Source organism: Uranotaenia lowii, chromosome 3, assembly GCF_029784155.1.
Source record: "Uranotaenia lowii strain MFRU-FL chromosome 3, ASM2978415v1, whole genome shotgun sequence".
Taxonomy (NCBI): Eukaryota; Metazoa; Arthropoda; class Insecta; order Diptera; family Culicidae; genus Uranotaenia; species Uranotaenia lowii.
The window spans coordinates 124011057-124038131 of NC_073693.1; the positions used below are offsets into that span (position 1 = coordinate 124011057).

Below are 27075 nucleotides of genomic sequence, written 5' to 3' on the forward strand. Positions count from 1 at the left end.
TTTATTAGTGATATACCGATAGATTTTAACCGAAAATTAACGTATCGATGGTCGGGTGGTTTGCGTGGTAAGACGGTAATCGCAGATCCACTGATGGCATGGGTTCGATTCCCATCTCGTTACTGGGTATTAAATGTTAAACTTAAGTGTCTGCGTCATTTATTCAGTCTGTAAAGCCTAAATCGGTTAAAATGGTGTATTTTTTTTTAAGGAAAACTATAAAATCTCGATTTTTTATACCGAATACTCGGTAGAGTTTACCGAAATTCCTTAGATTTTTACCGAAATATTTGTAATTATAACAGAAAAACCGTGATTTTTTACCAGAAAGCTTAAAAAGTTCGATAATATTTACCGAACAACCAGTCTATTTCACCGAAATGCCTCTAAATATTATCGAAATAATAATAAATATTACCGAAATATCGTTAAATATTACCGAACTACCGGTAATATTATCGAACTACCGTTAAATGTTACCAAAAATATTTTTAAAAAAAAATCGATAATTTCCACCGAAATATCGGTAGATCTCACCAAAAATCCAGTAATAATATCCGAAAAAAATGGTAATTTTTATCGAAAGGTCGGTGATTTTTAACAAAGGTTGTTTTTTCCAAATATTTGATATTATTACTGAAACAGCGGTAATATTAACCTAAAACTGTAAAATTTTCGTTTTTTTCGAATCATCATGCGTAATACGCTTTCCGATAGCTGGAAATCAAAGAACATTTTACGATTTTCGGTGGAAAGTCCTGAAAGTTTTACAGTCTTTGGTGAATATTATCGAAATTAGTTTTATTTTTCACTAGCTAACCCGGTTTGCTTTGCTACACCTTCCAAAAATAAATAAAATTTGAAAAAAATATTTAATGTTGTACTTTTTATAGGCACATTTTCAAATAAAATTTCAACATAATTCAGAAGAAACAACTTTAAAATGGAGGTTGCAGCTGAAGTTTCGAATACAAAAGATTTAAAATTCAAAAACCTTTTTTAAAAGCTTTATGAGTTCATTAATAATGCCAAAATGTAAATTTTACTGGTATGGATTCTCCACCTTCTTCCTTCTGAAGATGGAATAGGTCAGGAACTAGCATAAAACATTGTTTGTATCAGAATAACGCCACATGCCACATTTGGTTCCATTTATTTGAAAAGTATTTGAGTTATACAAAATATTCGAAGGCAAATCACCTCTTTTTTTCCTTGATAAGTTTACGCTTTAGGCAATACCGAAAAAATTTTCAACTTGATTCCATTCTCATAATTTATTTTTGAGTTATGCCAACAACTGTCTCCCTACTGCCTTCATATTATCATTTAACCATTTCTCGTATCATATGCTCTCCCATGCCAAATTTGGTTCCTTTTGCTTGTTAAATTCTCAAGTTATTCAAAAAATTGTAAAAGAATCCATTTCCTATCTCCCCATTGGAAGGAGGAAGTGGTACCAAATATCGATAGAAAACATTTTTGTTCTCAAATACCCTTGCATGCCGAATTTGGTTCCGTTGGCTGTATTCGAGATATGCAATTGAAATTGTATGGGAGCCTCACTCCTCCCTTCCTGCCTTCCAAGTGCATAGTGGTCCAAAAGGGCCTTAAGTGGAATTTATTTCAATTCCTATAAAAAAGAAAAAAAAAGCAATTAAGAGGAACTTTTTTCCTTTTTAGTGCTGTTGACTTTCATTGTAGCTGCTCGGTGTCTCCAGAACATTTAATAGTTTGACTGTTCCTTAAAACGTGAAAGTATCAAAAATATTCACAGTCTACTATGATAAAAATAAAAACACTTTTTCTTATGTTTGAAGAGAGAGAGACAAAATAAGTTCTACAAAGTTTCAGATATCACCAAAATTTGAAACTTTGCCTAAATATTAAAAGCTCTGTCTCAGTGCAGAGTTATAAAGTTTTCAATTCAAAACATATTTCAAATCTGTTTTTATACTTTACTATTGTTAGTTTTAAACTATCATAAATATGATGTTTACAATATTTATTGAAACACTCAATATACTCATTTTTCATTAGATCTAAAGTTTCCACGACCATTCTTTCCGATTTTATCGCAATTTCAAGTTTTTTTTCCTAAACTTTACGAACTTCTAGGGTAAAATGGGGCAAGTGGATCCATGAACAAAAAATCACATATTGAAGCTTGATTCAGGTGCTGCAAAATCAGACAGAAGCTACTTGTTTTCATTCGTCCGGTTTTGAGTACGGTTGACTTATTTTTTTTTGAGTTCATAGTTTTATACAAGAAAATTTATTGTGATTTTCAAAATTAAATCTTGAAATCTAAGATGGCGGCTTCCTCTTAACTTCAAATACTGTAAATCACTGAAAATCGTATGAAACTCCCACAATATGGGTATTGAGTGAAAAGGCTAAACGAGTAGCAGTCGAATTTTGTTTTCTGATGCCATCTTGATATCCAGGATGGCGGCTTTCGCTTAACTTTAAAATGCTGTAAATCACCCAATACCCATTTTGTGGGAGTGTCATGTAATTTTGAGTCGTTTATAGCATTTTTAAGTTAATCGAAAGCTGCCTTTTTGGATTTCAAGGTGGCATCAGATAGTGAAATTTGACTTCTTCTTGTTTAGCCCTTTCACCCAATAACTAAATGGAGGTTTCATGCGATTTTAAGTCATTTACAACATTTTAAACTTTAGTGGAAGCCGCTGTCTTTGATTTCAAGATAGCGTCAGACAACGAAATTCGCCTTCTTTTTTGTGATGGTCCCATGAGGCTCATTTGGGTCCTCCCTTCACCCCATACGCATCATTTGAAGTGGGAGGAACAATTTATCCTTTTGTCTACACTTTTCGTTATCATTTTCTGTACTGCTCGTCTTATCAACTACAGATTGTATGTCTAAAATCAAATTTCCATCGCATTATAAAGATCCCATTTGGGATTCTTGCATATCTTAAAATATAATATTGCCATTATTTTGAAACTTTTTATATTTAAGTTATCTTTCATGTTTTGCAGCAAGCTGTTATACATATTTAAGCCGTTGTAGAATATAGCTCGTTAACTCATTTCTTTCTTAGCAATGGATCACTATAAAAAGCTAATTTTCTTAGAGGAGTCGCCACTAGCGCACAGAACTGAAAGAAAACAGAAAGAAAACACAGACAAATCAACAAAATATGCACTGTGTTGTATTACGAGAAAACACGCGGACAAAAATCTAAAAAACTTTCAACAATATTTTTAGTAGAAAGTAGACACTTTCTTTAAGATTTTGAAAACGTGAAAAAAACTGCAAAGAAATAAATCGCAGCGCACTAAATTGGACTGCGCACTCATGACTGCGACATTTGTGTGAACTTGTACATTCGTGCTACCTGTCAAATTAGTGTATAATCCATGATGAATCTAGATATGGTGGTCTCACTTTGGCGACGGTGGGAGCGAAACGCAGCCGAAATTTGACAGTTGGCTGTTGGCTGGGCTGCTGGCTGGCTGGGATGCTAGGTGCTCCGATTTTTGTAAAACACGGAGTTTTGCCAATCATCAATATATTGCTCAAATAAAGTTTTCGCCATGATTTTTTGCAAATATAATCCATAGAAGCGAAAAAATTCTTCCGGATGAGTTCCGGGCTGGTAAGCAAAGCTAGAAGACGTTGAATCAATAGACGACGGTGCCAGTTTTGTCGGTAGCAGTGATTGACATTAATTATCCATTACTTTATGACAAATTTATGCATATTCAACACTATTTTCTTCCAAGAGCTGTCTGGAAGCAGCAGAAAGTCATCAAATGGTAACATGGCGAGGTATGACAATCCACCATCCTGCAGGAACATCTGATCTTCATCGAGATGAAACAGCTGCTTCAGGAGGACTCCCGTCTGTTGTCATCGCTGCTCCAGAAGATCCAATCGAGTAATCCGGATCTGATGGGTATCATTTGGGAAAACCAGATGGTTTTTTTTTACCCTTTTGAACGAGGGAACCGGTGACAGTGTCGTAGTGCACGATGTAGCCTCGACTGCCGCTTCGATGGTGAACACCTTGAGTCCGACCTTGATGCCATCGATCGGACAAGCAACATCCGGTTTAGGATAATGGTTGTTTGGTGCACCCTTAAAAGATCCTTCCTATTATCACTCTTAAAAGATCCTTCCTATTATCACGGATAATCACAGCTATTTCGGAGCATTCGAAAAGTGCAATGTGTATTGTAATTAAGGAATAAACAAAAACCCAATTTGATTTTAAATCTTTTGATCTATGGTCTTTGACATGCACAGAATTTTTTCTTTGATTTTGTATCTCAAACACCTGGCATCTTTGGACCCCCTTTTTCGTAAACACTTCAGCCAGCTTTCAAAACTTTTTTCAATATGGCTGAACGTGCGATTTGGCATGTGAGACCACCATACTAGATTCATCATGGTATAATCTGTCGGAGTTCTACACGCTAACCTCTTTTCAGTCAACCTTGGTGCGGATAACTCCGACTGCAAAACATTGCACGAAATCCAATTTCATGAGAGCACTAGGCGTGAAGCTTGAAGTATAATTGTTGAGTAATTAAAATATGGCATAATTACTGACTTCACATAAATGATTATTGACCAGAAAGTCAAATATTTATTTATCCGACAAAGTATACCATATTTTTGCGATTTTTTTACTGTATAATCCTCATGCTCTTTGAAATTTAGCTCATCATCGACTTGCACTCCTAAATACTATACTTGACGTACTCTTTCGATCACACATCCTCATTAGCAGACTTGGGCAATTCACAATTTTGCGGTTACCTATGATCATCCAGTTTGTTTTGTCGAGATTTAGACATAATTTTCTTTGTATCAGAGACTCAGTAATGTTTTCCAAATCAGCATTTGCCTGATGCAGTATGAGTTCTAAATTTTTACCAGTCCAATAAGACACTGAATCATCAGAAAAAAAGTTTCAGGTGACCGTGTTGTAGGCACATTTTCAAGTCGTTGATGTATAAAATAAATAGAATGGGCCCCAGAACACTTCCTTGAAGGACATCCAACTTATTTCCTTTGTACTGAGAGTTAGATGAGCCAAACTTTGTCCATTGCATTCTTTTTCCAGGTAACTGTGAAACCAGACCATGCCACTTAATCTAATTCTTGCTAACACATCCATCAATTTCAGTCGATAAATCGTTTCAAACGATCTCTTGAAATCACCGAAAACAGCGACTGTGTAATTACCATTTTCAACATCATTTTTCCATTTTCCAAGACTTGACGTGGCGCATTTATTTTAAGATACTGTTTCATACACATTTTACCTAAAGTCTGAACTGACAGTAGAAAAGATGCACATAATATGGTTAAAACATTGGTTTTTTGTTAATAATTTTACGAAATTAAATCTAGATAATACAATCAAGACTCGTCAATAATCATGGCGGCTGCAAAAAAATTAAAAAAAAAACTCTGAGAACTCATGGGATCGAGAAACAAAACAAAAATTACTTAGGGGAGGAGCGGGCTATATGCGCCTATTAAGCAGAACACTGATTCAATCAAATACCACATCGAATATGTGTACAAAAACTATATACACGTGTGCAGGCATCTGTTTTCTATAGAATGGAGTAATTTTTATGTTAAAATTTTCATCTGTTTCCGAGAAAACGATTTTATTGTAAGTGTTGTCTAAAATGCCGAACCTCAAACCGTGCGGGCTGAATGCGCCTATTTATGTTTTGAACAAAATTTCTGTTTTTTGGGAAATATTTCCGTATAATTTCATTGAAACTGCTAGAAAGTAATAATTTCCGTACGACAAAGTTGAAATTTTATAAAAATCTATGTATATTATAATTTTATGGAAGAAAACAAAAGTTACGGTTGCCATACTATGGAGGCAGTTCATCCATGAGAAAAACTTTATCAAATCTGTTTTTAGATCTTCAATTCTCTCTAAAGATGTTATTCAGAGCTTAGATTTGAAGGTTCAATGATAAAAATCATTTATTTATTCTATTTAACCTGTTATTTCAGGATGGAGGCATTTTACAAACATGATGGGGGCATACAAAAACACTCTATTATTTTACTATATAATCATTATTAAACCTCCACAAAAGCTTAAATATGTTTAATTTCTTAAGTTCATTTGAGTAAGAAACAAAAACCATCCTAGTTTTTGTTTTAAGCTTCTTTACGTATAATTTTTAAAAGTCGAAATATTACATCAAAATTTATCAAATCCTTGTATGATTTTTTAAATTTTTTTGAGTTTGTGAATTCATAAAATTCTTTCCTGCCTTATGTTCTAAGCATATCACCCTCAAAATGCAGTGGTCAGGTAAGCTGTCTAGTCAGCCATTTCATCAAACAGCCGTAGGGTCATTTAACCCGATAGGCCCATTTAGGAAACCTTTCCCCTACATGTTTAATCACAGACTTAAAGAAGCTTTGATGACCAAGATGACCAGAATAATGATTTTATCGAAGATTAAAAAATAAGTTATTATGACGTTTCTGGAACAGATTTTAGCTTTTTTAGAGTTCTGGTGATGTATAAAATGCGCTTTAGGTTTAGTTCTGGTGATATATAGATTAATGCTTTAGCTTTAACTGACCATAATAAGCTGAAATTAATACTTGCGGACAGACAGACAGAAATAATATACATAGTACCGTTTATAATTGTACTAACTGACCCGGTGTGCTTTGCTACCCCTTGCATAGAAAAAATTAAGTTCGTTAAAATGATTATCATTGAAAAAAAAACTTTTATTTATTTGTTTATTTTCAAAATGTTCAAAAACAGTTCTATATTTTTTTCAAACTTATTCATATAATTTTAAAGCTTTAACAAATGTATTTTCTCCGAGAGCTTCCGTTTTCTAGCTGTCTTTACTAAGTACCGGGAGTCACCACCAGAAAAGTGTTGGTTTTTAAAAAAAGATTTGAATTGTAAATGATATGGCCAGCCGTAAGAGCAACAGCCCCACGATCTGGATGGGTTGAATTTCATTACTGCTCACTGACAGCCTGTAGGGGCGCGCCAAAAATGACCGACCCAATTACCAACTTCATTACAAAAGCTTTTGGAGCGATAAGAAACAATGTGTTAATTTTCTCTGGCTCTGACAAGGAAAAAGCGGGAGGGTTCATGAGTCTTTGAAGTTTTATTAAATTATTTTTTTCGTTATGTTTCTAGAAAGTGGAATCATGTTTTGTCCATTTTTTAAATTTGTGCAGAATGAATTTAAATTCTGCTAATACATATAATGTATTTGTGTATAGTTTTTTCTATCAATTCGATAGCTGAATCAGAAATTTAAGTTCCTTCAAAATGAACCCTGAAAGATTTTCCCGGAAAGCACTTCATTTTCCGTTGGGAATTGTTAGCAAATGTTTCGAGGACGGCCAATCGTTTTCCCAAATTCCCAAACCTTTCGGTGTTTCTCCCGAAAACCGATAAAACTTGTCATCCCGATCAGGAACCGTGCAGTTCAATTGCCCGTAAAATGTTTAAACGGGACCATTTCCATGGGGCAATGATTGTATTTTAACCCCGAAGCAGGAATGGGATTGGCATCATTAAGACAGTAGGGCTCATGACGGTTTCAGAAGGGCTTGAATTTCGTGGAACTTACACTTTCTAGTGGGACTTAGATAGCGTTGATTGAGGTATTATTGGATGGATGAAAGTTGGCAAGAGCTTGAAGAAGTCTTAAAGGTTTGCTACATTTGTAAGTAGAAGAAATAAGTAAAGGATCAAATTTTGAAGTTTGAAATCTTTGAAGGTTTTTTTCATAAATATAAAAATTCAAGCCAGACGTGTTACAAAAAAGTGCTTAAAGTCCCTAGTCAATTTTCCCTTCGTCCGGAGTTGCTACAAAAAAAGAATCCACTTGGGAAAACTGCTGTTCACGACGACGAGCCACTCAACAGACGGAAACAGGATATGGATGTTAGTTATTTCCTCCCTAAAGTGCGCGCCAAATGCGGCGCTCTCAAGTCCCCACAAATGGATAATCATCATCAGATCCAAGGTGTGTAAGTCGTATTTTATCCACTGCGCTCGGAGGCGGCACTTTTAGCTTATCTCTCCCACACCTGTCTTCCTGCCTTGGCGTCAGTCGAGGATTTGAATGTTGTAGGTACCAAAACGAAAAAAAAACGGAAAAGCGTGTTTCCATCCACCTGAAAATCGCTCGACGAGTGCCTCATTAAGGCAAATAACGATAATTTTTCCCTACAGATAGTACGTTGCCTCTAATTGACTGAACGTGAAGCAATGTTCCTTTTAATGGACTGTGTGTGTAGAAATAAAGACACGCTTTCTCAGCTGCTGTCAGACAGGCAGATGAAACATGGCAGTTATTGATGGCCCCAAAGTGATAAATTTCCGACAATTTTTGCGAATTGGATCAATTACCAGAGGTCGTTAGGCGGCAGTTAGGCGTAATTTGGATCAACTAACTATGCAAGATATTCTTGATTGTGGAAGCATTTCCGGAAGCAACCATCACGTAATTTGACTAATTAGCGATGGAACAGATATTATTTGAGGAGATTTTGGCGTTCTGGTTTATTCTTACGAAACATGGCGCCACAAGCCTAAAATAACGAGTTGATATCAAATAAAAAGAAGTAGAACTCGAACAAAAACCAACAATTCTAATTAGAACTAGAACTAGAACTAGAACTAGAACTGAAACTAGAGCTAGAACTAGAACTAGAACTAGAACTAGAACTAGAACTAGCACTAGAACTAGAACTAGAACTAGAACTAGAATTAAAACGAGAACTAGAACAAGAACTAGAACTAGAACTAGAACAAGAACTAGAACTAGAACTTGAACTAGAACTAGAACTAGATCTAGAACTAGAACTGGAACTAGAGCTAGAACTAGAACTAGAACTAGAACTAGAACTTGAACTACAACTAGAACTAGAACTAGAACTAGAACTAGAATAAGAACTAGAACTAAAACTAGAACTAGAACTAGAACTAAAACTGGAACTAGAACTAGAACTAGAACTATAACTAGAACTAGAACTAGAGCTAGAACTAGAACAAAAACAAAAACTAGAACAAGAACTAGAATAAGAACTAGAACTAGAGCTCGAACTAGAACTAGAACTAGAACAAGAACAAGAACAAGAACAAGAATTAAAACTAAAACTAGAACAAGGTCTTAAACTAGAACTAGAACAAGAAAAACAACAAGAACTAGAACCAGAAATAGAAGTAGAACTAAAACTAGAACTAGAACTAGAACTAGAACTAGAACTGGAACTAGAGCTAGAACTAGAACAAGAACTAGAACTAGAACTAGAACTAGAACTAGAACAAGAACTAGAACTAAAACTGGAACTACAACTAGAATTAGAACTAGAACCAGAACTAGAACTAGAACTAGAACTAGAACTAGAACTAGAACTAGAACTAGAACTAGAACTAGAACTAGAACTAGAACTAGAACTAGAAATAGAACTAGAAATAGAACTAGAAATAGAACTAGAACTAGAACTAGAACTAGAACTAGAACTAGAACTAGAACAAGATCTAGAGCTAGAACTAGAACCAGAACTAGAACTAGAAATAGAACTAGAACCAGAACTAGAACTAGAACTAGAACTAGAACTAGAACTAGAACTAGAACTAGAACTAGAACTAGAACTAGAACTAGAACTAGAACTAGAACTAGAACTAGAACTAGAACTAGAACTAGAACTAGAACTAGAACTAGAACTAGAACTAGAACTAGAACAAAAACTAGAACTAGAACTAGAACTAGAACTAGAACTAGAACAAGAACTAGAACTAGAACTAGAACTAGAACTAGAACTAGAACTAGAACTAGAACTAGAACTGGAACTAGAGCTAGAACTAGAACTAGAACTAGAACTAGAACTAGAACTAGAACTAGAACCAGAACTAGAACTAGAACTAGAACTAGAACTAGAACTAGAATTGGAACTAGAACTAGAGCTAGAACTAGAACAAGAACTAGAACTAGAACTAGAACTAGGACTAGAACTAGAACTAAAACTAGAACTTGAACTAGAACTAGAACCAGAACTAGAACTAGAACTAGAACTTGAACTAGAACTAGAACTAGAACTAGAACTAGAATTGGAACTAGAACTAGAACTAGAACTAGAACTAGAACTAGAACAAGAACTTGAACTAGAACTAGAACTAGAACTAGAACTAGAACTAGAACTAGAACTAGAACTAGAACAAGAACTAGAACTAGAACTAGAACTAGAACTAGAACTAGAACTAGAACTAGAACTAGAACTAGAACTAGAACAAGAACAAGAACTAGCACTAGAACTAGAACTAGAACTAGAACTAGAACTAGAACTAGAACCAGAACTAGAACTAGAACTAGAACAAGAACTAGAACTAGAACTAGAACTAGAACTAGAACTAGAACTAGAACTAGAACTAGAACTAGAACTAGAACTAGAACTAGAACTAGAACTAGAACTAGAACTAGAACTAGAACTAGAACTAGAACTAGAACTAGAACTAGAACTAGAACTAGAACTAGAACTAGAACTAGAACTAGAACTAGAACTGGAACTAGAACTAGAACTAGAACTAAAACTAGAACTAGAACTGAAATTTGAGCTAGAACTAGAACTAAAACTAAAACTAGAACTAGAACTAGCACTAGAACTAGAACTAGAACTAGAACTAGAACTAGAATTAAAACGAGAACTAGAACAAGAACTAGAACTAGAACTAGAACAAGAACTAGAACAAGAACTTGAACTAGAACTAGAACTAGAACTAGAACTAGAACTGGAACTAGAGCTAGAACTAGAACTAGAACTAGAACTAGAACTTGAACTACAACTAGAACTAGAACTAGAATTAGAACTAGAATAAGAACTAGAACTAAAACTAGAACTAGAACTAGAACCAGAACTAGAACAAAAACTGGAACTAGAACTAGAACTAGAACTATAACTAGAACTAGAACTAGAACTAGAACAAGAACTAGAACTAGAACTAGAACTAGAACTAGAACTAGAACTAGAACTAGAACTAGAACTAGAACTAGAACTAGAACTAGAACTAGAACTAGAACTAGAACTAGAACTAGAACTAGAACTAGAACTAGAACTAGAACTAGAACAAGAACTAGAACTAGAACTAGAACTAGAACTAGAACTAGAACTAGAACCAGAACTAGAACTAGAACAAGAACTAGAACTAGAACTAGAACTAGAACTAGAATAAGAACTAGAACTAGAACTAGAACTACAACTAGAACTAGAACTGGAACTAGAGCTAGAACTAGAACTAGAACTAGAACTAGAACTAGAACTAGAACTAGAACCAGAACTAGAACTAGAACTAGAACTAGAACTAGAACTAGAATTGGAACTAGAACTAGAGCTAGAACTAGAACAAGAACCAGAACTAGAACTAGAACTAGAACTAGAACTAGAACTAAAACTAGAACTTGAACTAGAACTAGAACCAGAACTAGAACTAGAACTAGAACTTGAACTAGAACAAGAACTAGAATTGGAACTAGAACTAGAACTAGAACTAGAACTAGAACTAGAACTAGAACAAAAACAAAAACTAGAACTAGAACTAGAACTAGAACTAGAACTAGAACTAGAACTAGAACTAGAACTAGAACTAGAACTAGAACTAGAACAAGAACTAGACCTAGAACTAGAACTAGAACTAGAACTAGAACTAGAACTAGAACTAGAACTAGAACTAGAACTAGAACAAGAACTAGAACTAGAACTAGAACTAGAACTAGAACTAGAACTAGAACTAGAACTAGAACTAGAACTAGAACTAGAACTAGAACTAGAACTAGAACTAGAGCTAGAACTAGAACTAGAACTAGAACTAGAACTAGAACTAGAACTAGAACTAGAACTAGAACTAGAACTAGAACTAGAACTAGAACTAGAACTAGAACTAGAACTAGAACTAGAACTAGAACTAGAACTAGAACTAGAACTAGAACTAGAACTAGAACTAGAACTAGAACTAGAACTAGAACTAGAACTAGAACTAGAACTAGAACTAGAACTAGAACTAGAACTAGAACTAGAACTAGAACTAGAACTAGAACTAGAACTAGAACTAGAACTAGAACTAGAACTAGAACTAGAACTAGAACTAGAACTAGAACTAGAACTAGAACTAGAACTAGAACTAGAACTAGAACTAGAACTAGAACTAGAACTAGAACTAGAACTAGAACTAGAACTAGAACTAGAATTATTATTTGAGGAGATTTTGGCGTTCTGGTTTATTCTTACGAAACATGGCGCCACAAGCCTAAAATAACGAGTGGATATCAAATAAAAAGAAGTAGAACTCGAACAAAAACCAACAATTCTAATTAGAACTAGAACTAGAACTAGAACTAGAACTGAAACTAGAGCTAGAACTAGAACTAGAACTAGAACTAGAACTAGAACTAGCACTAGCACTAGAACTAGAACTAGAACTAGAACTAGAATTAAAACGAGAACTAGAACAAGAACTAGAACTAGAACTAGAACAAGAACTAGAACTAGAACTTGAACTAGAACTGGAACTAGATCTAGAACTAGAACTGGAACTAGAGCTAGAACTAGAACAAGAACTAGAACTAGAACTTGAACTACAACTAGAACTAGATCTAGAACTAGAACTAGAACTAGAATAAGAACTAGAACTAAAACTAGAACTAGAACTAGAACTAAAACTGAAACTAGAACTAGAACTAGAACTAGAACTATAACTAGAACTAGAACTAGAGCTAGAACTAGAACAAAAACAAAAACTAGAACAAGAACTAGAATAAGAACTAGAACTAGAGCTCGAACTAGAACTAGAACTAGAACAAGAACAAGAACAAGAATTAAAACTAAAACTAGAACAAGGTCTTAAACTAGAACTAGAACAAGAAAAACAACAAGAACTAGAACCAGAAATAGAAGTAGAACTAAAACTAGAACTAGAACTAGAACTAGAACTAGAACTGGAACTAGAGCTAGAACTAGAACAAGAACTAGAACTAGAACTAGAACTAGAACTAGAACTAGAACTAAAACTGGAACTACAACTAGAATTAGAACTAGAACCAGAACTAGAACTAGAACTAGAACTAGAACTAGAACTAGAACTAGAACTAGAACTTGAACTAGAACTAGAAATAGAACTAGAAATAGAACTAGAAATAGAACTAGAACTAGAACTAGAACTAGAACTAGAACTAGAACAAGATCTAGAGCTAGAACTAGAACCAGAACTAGAACTAGAAATAGAACTAGAACCAGAACTAGAACTAGAACTAGAACTAGAACTAGAACTAGAACTAGAACTAGAACTAGAACTAGAACTAGAACTAGAACTAGAACTAGAACTAGAACTAGAACTAGAACTAGAACTAGAACTAGAACTAGAACTAGAACTAGAACTAGAACTAGAACTAGAACTAGAACAAAAACTAGAACTAGAACTAGAACTAGAACTAGAACAAGAACTAGAACTAGAACTAGAACTAGAACTAGAACTAGAACTAGAACTAGAACTGGAACTAGAGCTAGAACTAGAACTAGAACTAGAACTAGAACTAGAACTAGAACTAGAACCAGAACTAGAACTAGAACTAGAACTAGAACTAGAACTAGAATTGGAACTAGAACTAGAGCTAGAACTAGAACAAGAACTAGAACTAGAACTAGAACTAGGACTAGAACTAGAACTAAAACTAGAACTTGAACTAGAACTAGAACCAGAACTAGAACTAGAACTAGAACTTGAACTAGAACTAGAACTAGAACTAGAACTAGAACTAGAACTAGAACTAGAACTAGAACTAGAACAAGAACTTGAACTAGAACTAGAACTAGAACTAGAACTAGAACTAGAACTAGAACTAGAACTAGAACAAGAACTAGACCTAGAACTAGAACTAGAACTAGAACTAGAACTAGAACTAGAACTAGAACTAGAACAAGAACTAGAACTAGAACTAGCACTAGAACTAGAACTAGAACTAGAACTAGAACTAGAACTAGAACTAGAACTAGAACTAGAACTAGAACTAGAACTAGAACTAGAACTAGAACTAGAACTAGAACTAGAACTAGAACTAGAACTAGAACTAGAACTAGAACTAGAACTAGAACTAGAACTAGAACTAGAACTAGAACTAGAACTAGAACTAGAACTAGAACTAGAACTAGAACTAGAACTAGAACTAGAACTAGAACTAGAACTAGAACTAGAACTAGAACTAGAACTAGAACTAGAACTAGAACTAGAACTAGAACTAGAACTAGAACTAGAACTAGAACTAGAACTAGAACTAGAACTAAAACTAGAACTAGAACTGAAATTTGAGCTAGAACTAGAACTAAAACTAAAACTAGAACTAGAACTAGCACTAGAACTAGAACTAGAACTAGAACTAGAACTAGAATTAAAACGAGAACTAGAACAAGAACTAGAACTAGAACTAGAACAAGAACTAGAACTAGAACTTGAACTAGAACTAGAACTAGAACTAGAACTAGAACTGGAACTAGAGCTAGAACTAGAACTAGAACTAGAACTAGAACTTGAACTACAACTAGAACTAGAACTAGAATTAGAACTAGAATAAGAACTAGAACTAAAACTAGAACTAGAACTAGAACCAGAACTAGAACAAAAACTGGAACTAGAACTAGAACTAGAACTATAACTAGAACTAGAACTAGAACTAGAACTAGAACTAGAACTAGAACTAGAACTAGAACTAGAACTAGAACTAGAACTAGAACTAGAACTAGAACTAGAACTAGAACTAGAACTAGAACTAGAACTAGAACTAGAACTAGAACTAGAACTAGAACTAGAACTAGAACAAGAACTAGAACTAGAACTAGAACTAGAACTAGAACTAGAACTAGAACCAGAACTAGAACTAGAACAAGAACTAGAACTAGAACTAGAACTAGAACTAGAATAAGAACTAGAACTAGAACTAGAACTAGAACTAGAACTAGAACTAGAACTAGAACTGGAACTAGAGCTAGAACTAGAACTAGAACTAGAACTAGAACTAGAACTAGAACTAGAACCAGAACTAGAACTAGAACTAGAACTAGAACTAGAACTAGAATTGGAACTAGAACTAGAACTAGAACTAGAACAAGAACCAGAACTAGAACTAGAACTAGAACTAGAACTAGAACTAAAACTAGAACTTGAACTAGAACTAGAACCAGAACTAGAACCACTGATGAACTGATGTACAAGCTAAGCCTTGAAAAGTGTGTAAAGTCCCGACGACCGTTTTGAATCAATTTTATGTTTTTTGGTTGAGCCACCAGATGTCTCCAAGGACACCAGAGAGAACTGTCAAAAAGAAAATGAAATGTAAACAAAACAAAACAACAAACTTTTAGTCAATTATGAAAAGGTCGTATCTATTTGACGAGTTTCGATCAAATTGAAGTTGAAGATTCGTTACACATTTCTGATTTGCATTATCAAAATTTTACGCTTAATGCTGTTTTTCGAATTGCTTCAAACTAGCATGAAGCACTTAATATAAACAGATATAATGCGTGAAAATGCCCGCTCAGAGAAACCTAGAATCTGTATTTCTTCGTTGGATTGTTAATTTTAAGCTCAACTGGATAAAATAACTGGTTCGTCTGGCTTGTTCAAAGTTGTTAGTTAGCCTCTTTAGTAAAAAGAATCGAGGTAAAATGAACCAGATGAATTTACCTTGCTGTGAATATATTGAAGCCGTCCATTTTTCTACGATGTTAGTTTATTAATTTTTGAGATCATATACAATTGCGCTCTTCCAAGAATCAGGTACTTCAAAAGTTGATTCGGCTTGTTTAAATGATAGCATTTGAAATTATGTATACGTTTCTGGAATTTTATAATTCAAGCTTGTATATGTGTCATTTCGTCAGTCTCTCTAGTGACAATATAATAATGATGCTATTTTTCTCAGCTGAAATTTATTCTTAGTTCATCTAATTATATACACAGAGCAATTCATCTAATTGTATTTAAATTTAATTAATAATGAGTTCAAACACCATTTCGCCCTCTCGAAAAATTCTTACTTGCAGAAGAGCTATCTAGAAACAGTGCCATCTGTTGCGCCGTTCAAAAGTTACAAATCAAGCAATAGGTGGCACTGTTTTTCGTCACTTTTTAACGGCTTCTTCAAAAGAGAGCACTAGAAATTTTACACAAGTTTTTGAAGATTTTTTGTTCGAGCTTGTACATCAGTTCATCAGTGCTAGAACTAGAACTAGAACTTGAACTAGAACAAGAACTAGAATTGGAACAAGAACTAGAACTAGAACTAGAACTAGAACTAGAACTAGAACAAAAACAAAAACTAGAACTAGAACTAGAACTAGAACTAGAACTAGAACTAGAACTAGAACTAGAACTAGAACTAGAACAAGAACTAGACCTAGAACTAGAACTAGAACTAGAACTAGAACAAGAACTAGACCTAGAACTAGAACTAGAACTAGAACTAGAACTAGAACAAGAACTAGAACTAGAACTAGAACTAGAACAAGAACTAGAACTAGAACTAGAACTAGAACTAGAACTAGAACTAGAACTAGAACTAGAACTAGAACTAGAACTAGAACTAGAACTAGAACTAGAACTAGAACTAGAACTAGAACTAGAACTAGAACTAGAACTAGAACTAGAACTAGAACTAGAACTAGAACTAGAACTAGAACTAGAACTAGAACTAGAACTAGAACTAGAACTAGAACTAGAACTAGAACTAGAACTAGAACTAGAACTAGAACTAGAACTAGAACTAGAACTAGAACTAGAACTAGAACTAGAACTAGAACTAGAACTAGAACTAGAACTAGAACTAGAACTAGAACTAGAACTAGAACTAGAACTAGAACTAGAACTAGAACTAGAACTAGAACTAGAACTAGAACTAGAACTAGAACTAGAACTAGAACTAGAACTAGAACTAGAACTAGAACTAGAACTAGAACTAGAACTAGAACTAGAACTAGAACTAGAACTAGAACTAGAACTAGAACTAGAACTAGAACTAGAACTAGAACTAGAACTAGAACTAGAACTAGAACTAGAACTAGAACTAGAACTAGAACTAGAACTAGAACTAGAACTAGAACTAGAACTAGAACTAGAACTAGAACTAGAACTAGAACTAGAACTAGAACTAGAACTAGAACTAGAACTAGAACTAGAACTAGAACTAGAACTAGAACTAGAACTAGAGCTAGAACTAGAACTAGAACTAGAACTAGAACTAGAGCTAGAACTATTTAGAACTAGAACCAGAACTAGAATTAGAACTAGAACTAGATCTAGAACTAGAACTAGAACTAGAACTAGAACTAGAATTAGAACTAGAACTATAACTATAACTAGAACTAGAACTAGAACTAGAACTAGAACTTGAACTAGAACTAGAACTAGAACTAGAACTAGAACTAGAACTAGAACTAGAACTAGAACTAGAACTAGAACTAGAACTAGAACTAGAAATAGAACTAAAACTAGAACTAGATCTAGAAATAGAACTAGAACTAGAACTAGAACTAGAACTAGACCTAGAACTAGAACTAGAACTGAAACTAGAACTAAAACTAGAACTAGAACTAGAACTAGAACTAGAACTAGAACTAGAACTAGAACTAGAACTAGAACTAGAACTAGAACTAGAACTTGAACTAGAACTAGAACTAAAACTAAAACTAGAACTAGAACTAGAACTAGAACTAGAACTAGAATTAGAACTAACACAGGATAACTAACTTGACCATAAGTAAATCATGGTGTACACACGTAAAACAAAATGCAAGATGTCCAAAACCTAGCCTCAGAAATCAGTTGTGCACTTCTTTAGCCGCGCAAACAACGCCACGAGCACGCCATTGCAACGGTTGATGTAAATTGAGTGCCGCAATCAGATAGTTGTAGACTTTTCGCTGCGTTGCATTAGTTGCAAAACGCTGCTGTGTACCTTCTATGGCTAGAGTAAACTGTGGCAATGTAGCATGATGGTCCATGATCTAGAGATGCTAGCTAGATGCACTTCGGATGGCAAAACACTCAACTGGAGTATTTTTTTTCCTTTAACATCCGTCCGGCCAAATTCAATTTCCATTGCAAACGATGGGGAGACATTGCACGCACAGTGGGATGAAAGATGAAAAATTTTAGATTACAGTTCTAATTCAAATGCAAGTTACACGACAGAATTCTAAAAACAGGGTTTTCTCTACAATTGGGTAATCAAATAAGCTTTTTTTTTTCAAGGATTCAAACCACTAAAGCCAACATGTTTTAAATGTGCTCTCGAGTGGCAAAGTAACAACCCGCGGACCGGATCTCTTCCATGGCTTCGGAAGTGTGTTAACTCAGATGTTGTGACGAAAAGTTAGTAGATTTTTTTCGCTTCAACGATTTAATGAAAGGTTTACATTTTTCATGGGATGAAGTGCCACTGCCATTGCTGAATGCTCTCGTGCTCGTACTGAAGTCATTTAGAAGGGAGCCTTTGCTGTGAATTTAATTTTCCACCACTTCTTCTCGACAAGACGATGAAGAACGAAACTTATTTTGTGCCGTCGCCATCGGTGTTTCTCTTTGAAAGTCGGTCGAGTTTCCTGATTTAGGTTAATGGAATTGATATTTTTAACGGAAACAGAGTAAAAACTTTTGACGGTCGCCATTGTAGAGAAATTATTTCACAAACCCATTCTCTAGACAAAATTGCTAATTGATACTCTGAAATGAGACAAGAGTATAAAATTTAAAAATCAGAAAATTTTACTAACGGTCGCCATATAAGTTGAAGAGGCAACTAATTTTAAAAAAATCTTAAGAACAGCTAGAGTTTAAAAATTGAATCTGATAATTTATATAAGGTTCAATTTTTGAAGGTCGCCAGAGAAGGTAAAGTAACATTTCAATGTTTACACATCAAGTCTCAAATCTTGAATGGTGTTGAAAAACATGCTGAAATAAATGCCTTGTCAGATACTGCCTCTATTCAATCGTATCCGGAAAATGCAGCTGAAGAATCAATCATTTCACAAGAACGGATCCTTTTCTGCCCATGGTCAGATAGTTTACTGTAGGCCATCAAGCTTGGAATAGAATTTGCTCACTCTATTTATTCTATTTGGAATTTGGTGCCAAATGCATGTATCCACTTCTTCCGTTTTTTCTCTCGAATAGACGGGATTAGCTCGTGCACTTTTGAATCATCTCTGGGGAACCAGGAACGAGGCAAATCGGACCAAACTGTGCTGCCCAAGAGCACAAATCTTTGTCTAGCACTATGAAGATTTGCAACGTTCAAAAACCAAACCTCCAGAGAGTGCAGATTGCATGGCAGAACGTGTTTTCCGAAATTCCGAAAATGGTTCGATGCAGCCGGCCACTCGTTCTACTGATGGTTGCACAATCAGGAGTGTGATTTAGATATCAACAATTTATTGAGAAACTGTTTCCATGGTCATGGTAAATTTTTTAGAGTAACTTTTAAAACAGCACATTTAGAAATTGTTAAAGCTTTCATAAGAAAGTGTGATTTTATTCAAAATGATCTACTTTGGAATACAAGCTAAATACAAAAATTTACAAAAAAAAGCCCAACTCCACCTCTGTTTCAAGAAAACCGACAAATTCACAGGCCCCGATCCGATTCACCGAATCCAGGAAGTGGCCCCTTATCGATTGAAAGTGGTTCTCTCCTAACGGTTGATCTCAGTGGGAGCTCACCGAGAAAAAAAAAACCACTCAGCCCAGAAATTTCCCTGCCGAAGCCAATTTGAGCATGAAAATTATCTGCCCGTTCGTTGCCTTCCGCCATAAATCATTTAGTGCCGCTTCATAATTTTGTTTTTCCGCACCAACGAACGAACGGTGCGCTCTATGGTACTTACAAGAACGATGATTGTGGTGAGTTTTCATGTTAATCGTGATACGAGCGAGCACTTTAGAAGGAAATATTTCAATTCCAGAAGTTGGGCAGAAATTGAGTGCGAAAAAGTTTCAGTCATCGAGAAAAGCTTTTGCATGAAAATAATAAAAAGCAAAGGAAGTTATCAATGCAAAAAGTTAGGGTTACTAGTACCTAGAAAGCAAGGCAGTATAATGTCTTGTTCCCAGCCATTCTTGCGTTCCTGGAAAACGGGAAATCTGAGCATCCTTTTCTCGGGGGTTCCCGGGCAAAAATATATTTGAACCACTTTAAACCATCTACGAAAAAAATTAAACCAAACATACGTATATATGTTTACGGTATTTTTACATGTTTTACCCTGATTTAATCAGTAGGTGTTATTGAAAATTTACAATATTTTCATCATTCAAATAGTTATCTATTATATAAAATTCTCTTGTGTTAATTTAAGTAGTAAATTGTTATCTAGAAATATGAATTTGGAAAAGATAAATATGAAATAATGTTATGACACTTTGCGGACGTTTGAAGATAAGAAATTGGGAAGCTTTTCATTCAATTTCGTATTATCCATTACGCCTAGAACGCTAGACACATTAACTGAACAAGAGTCTATTCTATTCTATTAGTAAGAATCCAAAAGAACGAAGTGTATTAAGTAAATCAACCTACGAAACTATTGGCACAACACCGAAGATCTTCATCGGATTGCGGGCATGGAATCTATCGAAGAGATGGCCAACAGAATCATCTCCAACTTCAGAGGCAAATCGATGCAGTCTTCCATCGCAGAGATTCGTTCTCTTTATAAATAATTTAATTTTAGGATAGTGTTTAGTTTTAAGTTTAAAATATTTTTGCCATTACAGGATGTTCTCCTACATTAAATAGTTGATTGCGCTCCACAAATTTAAATCTTATAAATACATTTTTAGTATCTAGTTATCTATAGGGCTCTGAACAGTTCATTATTGAGCTGAACACCTAATTTAATGTATATATGTAATATAAATGTAATGATGAATTGATACAAATAAAGACATATTAAAAAAAAGCTACGAAACTGACTACTTCTTTCTGCAAAACAAATTGAGAAAGAATTTTCATTAACGATAGACGACGATTGCCTATAATTTTGACCGAATGAGAATAGTAAGCGATAAGAATATTGCTAAGCAGACCATTCCAATTCTTCTCATTGTGTTTTTATTTAAAATAATTTGTCGTTTTACACTTTGAATTTTTTTTTTTTCGGACGAACAAAACCAACAAACCAGGCATGCGCATATTTAGGTTTTTGGCTTTATTTCAGTTCCACTTGCGATATTTTCGTGTAATTGAATTGAAAATGGTAGAAACTGATGTCAAGCATACGTCAAAGCTGAAATTTTGGCGAAATTTTATATATCACCATTTTTTTTGCGTAAAACATAGCAAGAGAGGCCATATGGCCATATTTCATAATGATGATTGTTCATATCATATTTTCATCAGATCAATATTGTGCTCTTCTATTTTCACTGTTAAATTGTAATTAGAGCGTAGATTTAATGTTTCACTGCCAGCCAGCCAGCAAGGTTGCCGTAATCACAGAAAAATCTGTAATTTCACAGAATTTCGAGCAAATTTGTATCACTGAATCTGTGTCACAGAACACAGAATTTCGAAATATTCACAGATTTCACAGAGTTTTTTAATTTTGAGGGGATTTCCAAGATTATATTTTTTTTTTTGCTCAACATAAAAATTAGATTTCTTACTTTTAATTAGGAAACTCACCCAATTTATCATGAATTTTTCAAAGAAATTGAAGGAAATAGCATCCCAAATAATCATTACAGAATTTTTGGGTTAGCTCACAAAAAGTCAAACTTTTTTTTTCTCAAAAATAAGGAATTCTTTTCGGCAACCCTGGCTTCCAGATATGGGCATTTAAAACCTTACTCTTTAACTAATATCTTATCATTTAAAACTTTGCTAGAAACTTCAATTTATTGAATTTCGGATTTTCAGAAGAATAAGAAAGAATCTTTTTGACTATATGTAACAACTAATTTTTCCATGACATGTTCCAAAAGCGAATTACCCTCAAACAGCACTGATGAGATGTTAATCTATCAGACCTATCTCGGGCTCCAAGAGAGTTAATTAAATTCGTTTTGGCAACAATGCTGCCCTTTTGATTTTTTTTAAATGGATACTTTAATTGATTGTTTATTGTTTGTTAATATAATTCGGCTGACAAAAAGTTCTGAAAAGTGGCTCCAGAGAGCGTCGTTTTAGTATAAATTGCACAATGGACAATTTTTATGAAAGCTTATTCACGTTGATCATGTAAAACCTATATCAAATCAGAACTTTGTTCGGAAAAGTAATGATTCTGCAAAAACTATTGTTAAAGTATTTAATTTTTTTTAGTTTTAACACTAAGTTTTTTAAAGAATTATCGAATTAACTGTTCAAATTTGTATATTATCTGTTACTCTGATTGGGTTTTGTTTCTGTATTTGGTATACAGATATTAAACCTTCCTAAGGGTCACCAACCTTTAAACACTTTAGATTTTATGCATGAAAAATAAAGGTTTTGTTCCATTTCAACAATATTTTATCCTTATTCAATTTTTGGCATTTCGGCGAGTTGTGAAAATTCAAGGTGGAATATTTAGAAAGAACATGAAAGTATTATAGGAAGAAAGATCAAAGCTTGAGCGCTTTGGGTAGAAGAAATTGAATAGTTGGTGAAAATGTGAGCAGGGCTTTTGTTTTGTGAACAGCTTTTGAACTACTTGCGTGATTCTTTGCCGCTCGCCGTTTCAATGTTGATAGGAGCGATGAAGAAACCCATCGCATTCCTACCCACATTGAAACACGGACGGGGTGATTTTTGCCCGGTCGAACACAATCTCATGTGTTCGACCACCTTATAAAATTCTTTTGTGTCAAAAGTGATTCTTCAGCTTTATGCATTGAACAGAAAATTAAATTCATAAAATTTTTAATTGTTCTTCTTCGCTTGCTAAAGCTTAGATTGCTAAAGATTACTGGAAAGAAAATCTGTGGTTTGATCAGTTTAAATAATTAGTTTCTGTAATTTCGTAGACTTGATTAAAAATCAATTACAAATATTTAAGTATCAGTAGGTATTAATTGGCAACATCAGGATAAAAGATTTTTTCATTAATTTTGGCTCAAATCGAATTTGGTAACCTGTTAAATAAAGTGAAAAAGATTGAACAAAAATAAAGTTAAAATCCCGATTTAATACACTTGATAGTGGATTGTAGCCTTTCTTACAGTCTGTAAATTATATTTGGATACATATGACATAAATCAATTCATATGTCTAAAGAGGTATAAAAAGGTATAAAAATTGAAAATACAATTTAAAAAACATCCCTAGAAATTTTTTTCAAATACTTCAAACTCTCAAGTGAAAGTAACAAAAATATTTAAAAAATCATTGAGAAAAACTACAATTTCTAGAGTTAAATACGATGCGGCAAAAAATCATACAATAACCGGTCGATCTCGCTAAAGACATTAAAGATTAAGACTATTTTGAAATGTCTGTATCTTGTCCATTTTATCAGTTTTGTCAATTTCGTAAATTTTGTCAATTTTGTCAATTTTGTCAATTTTGTCAATTTTGTCAATTTTGTCAATTTTGTCAATTTTGTCAATTTTGTCAATTTTGTCAATTTTGTCAATTTTGTCAATTTTGTCAATTTTGTCAATTTTGTCAATTTTGTCAATTTTGTCAATTTTGTCAATTTTGTCAATTTTGTCAATTTTGTCAATTTTGTCAATTTTGTCAATTTTGTCAATTTTGTCAATTTTGTCAATTTTGTCAATATTGTCAATTTTGTCAATTTTGTCAATTTTGTCAATTTTGTCAATTTTGTCAGTTTTGTCAATTTTGTCAATTTTGTCAATTTTGTCAATTTTGTCAATTTTGTCAATTTTGTCAATTTTGTCAATTTTGTCAATTTTGTCAATTTTGTCAATTTTGTCAATTTTGTCAATTTTGTCAATTTTGTCAATTTTGTCAATTTTGTCAATTTTGTCAATTTTGTCAATTTTGTCAATTTTGTCAATTTTGTCAATTTTGTCAATTTTGTCAATTTTGTCAATTTTGTCAATTTTGTCAATTTTGTCAATTTTGTCAATTTTGTCAATTTTGTCAATTTTGTCAATTTTGTCAATTTTGTCAATTTTGTCAATTTTGTCAATTTTGTCAATTTTTTCAATTTTGTCAATTTTGTCAATTTTGTTAATTTTGTCAATTTGGTCAATTTTGCCAATTTTGTCAATTTTGTCAATTTTTTCAATTTTTTAAATTTTTTCAATTTTTTCATTTTTTTCAATTTTTTCAATTTTTTCAATTTAATCAATTTTTTCAATTTTGTCAATTTTGTCAATTTTTAAAATTTTGTCGTTTTTGTCATTTTTGTCAATTTTGCTCTTAAAAACTGATTTACAGCCCTTTACCCGAAGCATGCAATAATTTCTGACAATCATATTTAAGTCATGCTACAAGCTTTCCAATACTATATATTATATGAAAATCGAGATAGAAACAATAGAGTATAAGCGGAAAAAATGGGGGTTATTTGACCCTAGGGGGTATAAATAGGCATACCACATACTGTTTTCGAAATATACAAACTTTAAAAAAGATTTTAATGAAATGATACGTGCATTTTGAAAATTGAAACAGTCTTATAGAAAAATTTGTGAAAAAAAACTATTGAAATAGGAGTTTAGTCATTTGAAGTTAAAAAAAAATGTCATTAGACCCCCGTCATGAGTGTCAAAGTGTTTTTTATGTGGGTTTTAGAATTTACTAGAGGTCTTCTTAAAAATATCTTTCACGGGAGCCCCCAAAAATGGGCGAGCTATTGAAAATATTCGAACCAGCTAACTATTTTTAACGTTTAAAAAATCATCATGAAATTATCCAGCTGTGGCTTTGACTTATTTCTCCAAGCAATTGTTTTTTTTTTTTTTGAAGAATGAGATATGCTATTTAAATTAATGCAATTCTATCCCTCGCTATCATTTAAGTATCAAATGGTGTGTATCGAATATGAAGATGAACAACATTGATGGACACTTCGATGGACACATTGATGGAAACTGTTGCTTTCTAAGGACAACTACAGTTTTTACTACTCTGTGCTTCGTTAAAACAGACTACAAAAATTAATTTTAAATTTACCTTGGGCCAATTAGACCATCAACTATTTTTTTATATATTTTCAATTGAATTTAAATTATCAATTTTTATCATTTTCTATGGAATTGATTATTTGAAAATGAAGAGCGAATGAAAATTCACTACAGCGTTTTCAGCAAACTCAACATCACGAATCTCAATTCAATTGGAAAAATCGAACGAAAATTTCACTTGTCCAAGCGTTCAGTCTCCTACAGATCCCCACAGCTTTTATCATTAGCAACCAATTGTCGGGCACAAAAAGACAAGCTTGCCAATTTCTCGGGCTTCCATTCCCACAAAATGCCGATCGATTCTCACAAAGTTTATAGGGGTACCTTCTATCTCCTACTATAACTCAACATTCATTCAGCACAAACTGTTTCGTTCAATTGAAAACATTGTTTCCTTTCTTTCTTCTACCCTCTCTATCTTCGACAGGACTTCGACATGATAGAACTGTTTGGTTCACCAGCTGGGCGAGCATTAACTGTGAATAATAGAACAGCTGCCGAAATGCACTCATGCAGCAAGCAAACGAATGGCAGAAGCAGCATCGGCAGCATCAGTAACAGCACCAGTGCCAACAATGTCCTGCAACAGCAACCTCTTCTCTACCACCCACTGCAGCTCTGCGGCTTCAGCGAAACCTGTAGTACGATTTCGACGAGTGCCTCATCAGGAGCCCTCCATCTCCAACAGCCACACCTTTCCTCGTCATCCGCATCAACGACGACTGCCAGCAACAAATACTCGAACGAATCGAACGACCATCTCAAGAGATACAACAACAATGCCAAAAGCAACAGCAAATCCAGTGCCAATTCGTCATCCCACCACCATTCATCTTTGTCTTCTACTTCTTGTGCAAATGCTGCCACATCTTCCTCCTCTTCTCTACTGCCAACCAGCTACTCCAACAATAACAACCACCGAACCAGCAACTCCAAGATGGCCAAAATTTGGAAGCTCTTCGATGAGGACCGAATAGGGAAGAGTGCCAATTCCAGCAATAGTAGCAGCACTGCTAACAGCAACAATGGTACCACAAGCAATGGCGGCATCGGTGGACTAGCTGGAAGTGACATTTTCAGTCGATGTCAAAGGTAAGAACAAAGACAGCGGCGGCGGCGTCCATTTCCCTGGCTTTTTAACAGGCAATAGCGCCAGCTTTTGTAGGGTAGTAAATTTGTTAACTAGCCTATGAAAAATGTACTTACTTTACTAGAGCTCCTTTAAAAGCCTTTAGGCTGAGATTTTTTCACGTATCTACAAACTAGAGACGTACCGAATATTCGGCGCCAAATACCGCCAAAAAACCGTTAATACGAATATTCGGCTGGCCGAATAGGCCAAATATTTTTTTTAAATTTATACAATTACCAAATTTTCAAATTTTTCAACAGATGTTGGATAAATTATAAAATATGCAAAAGTAATGTGGAAAAAGCTACCAACTCATCAAAAACTTATGGTTTCAGTAAATCATCTCAGATATATCGGATTTTACCAGGGTTTATTCAGATTATTGATCAAACAAAAACTTCAATTTATTTTTTTGAAACTTTCAGAAAATTAAACAGAATATTCTACCGAATATTCGTTTGGCCGAATAGTTGGAAAGGTCAATATTCGGCCGTTCGCCGAATACCACTTTTCGGTACATCTCTACTACAAACCATGATGAAAAGTTGAGTGATACGTATATATTAAACCTATTAAACCATTGGAATTTTGTAACTTTATACTGGTGCATCCAAAAAAAAAAAACAAAAAATTCTTTGACCCACGACAAATTCAATAAATTTTCAACGTTGCATCGTCATTATTTCAAATGGAAGTGCCCTGAAAGCCCTGGAAAAAAAAACTCTTCTTAAAATCTACAGCAGTGGTTTTCAAAGTGGACCC

At 34.0% G+C, this 27075-nt stretch overlaps 1 protein-coding gene across 3 annotated transcripts in view; it reads left to right on the plus strand.

Annotated features, from left to right (window-relative positions):
* Positions 1 to 27075, plus strand: part of LOC129756771 (putative uncharacterized protein DDB_G0277255) — a 196370-nt gene that overhangs the window by 61782 nt on the left and 107513 nt on the right. For all 3 annotated transcript variants that reach the window (XM_055753777.1, XM_055753778.1, XM_055753779.1), the window contains exon 2: positions 25609 to 26273. In XM_055753777.1, coding sequence (XP_055609752.1) covers positions 25609 to 26273 — 665 coding nt within the window. The remainder of the gene's footprint in view (positions 1 to 25608; positions 26274 to 27075) is intronic.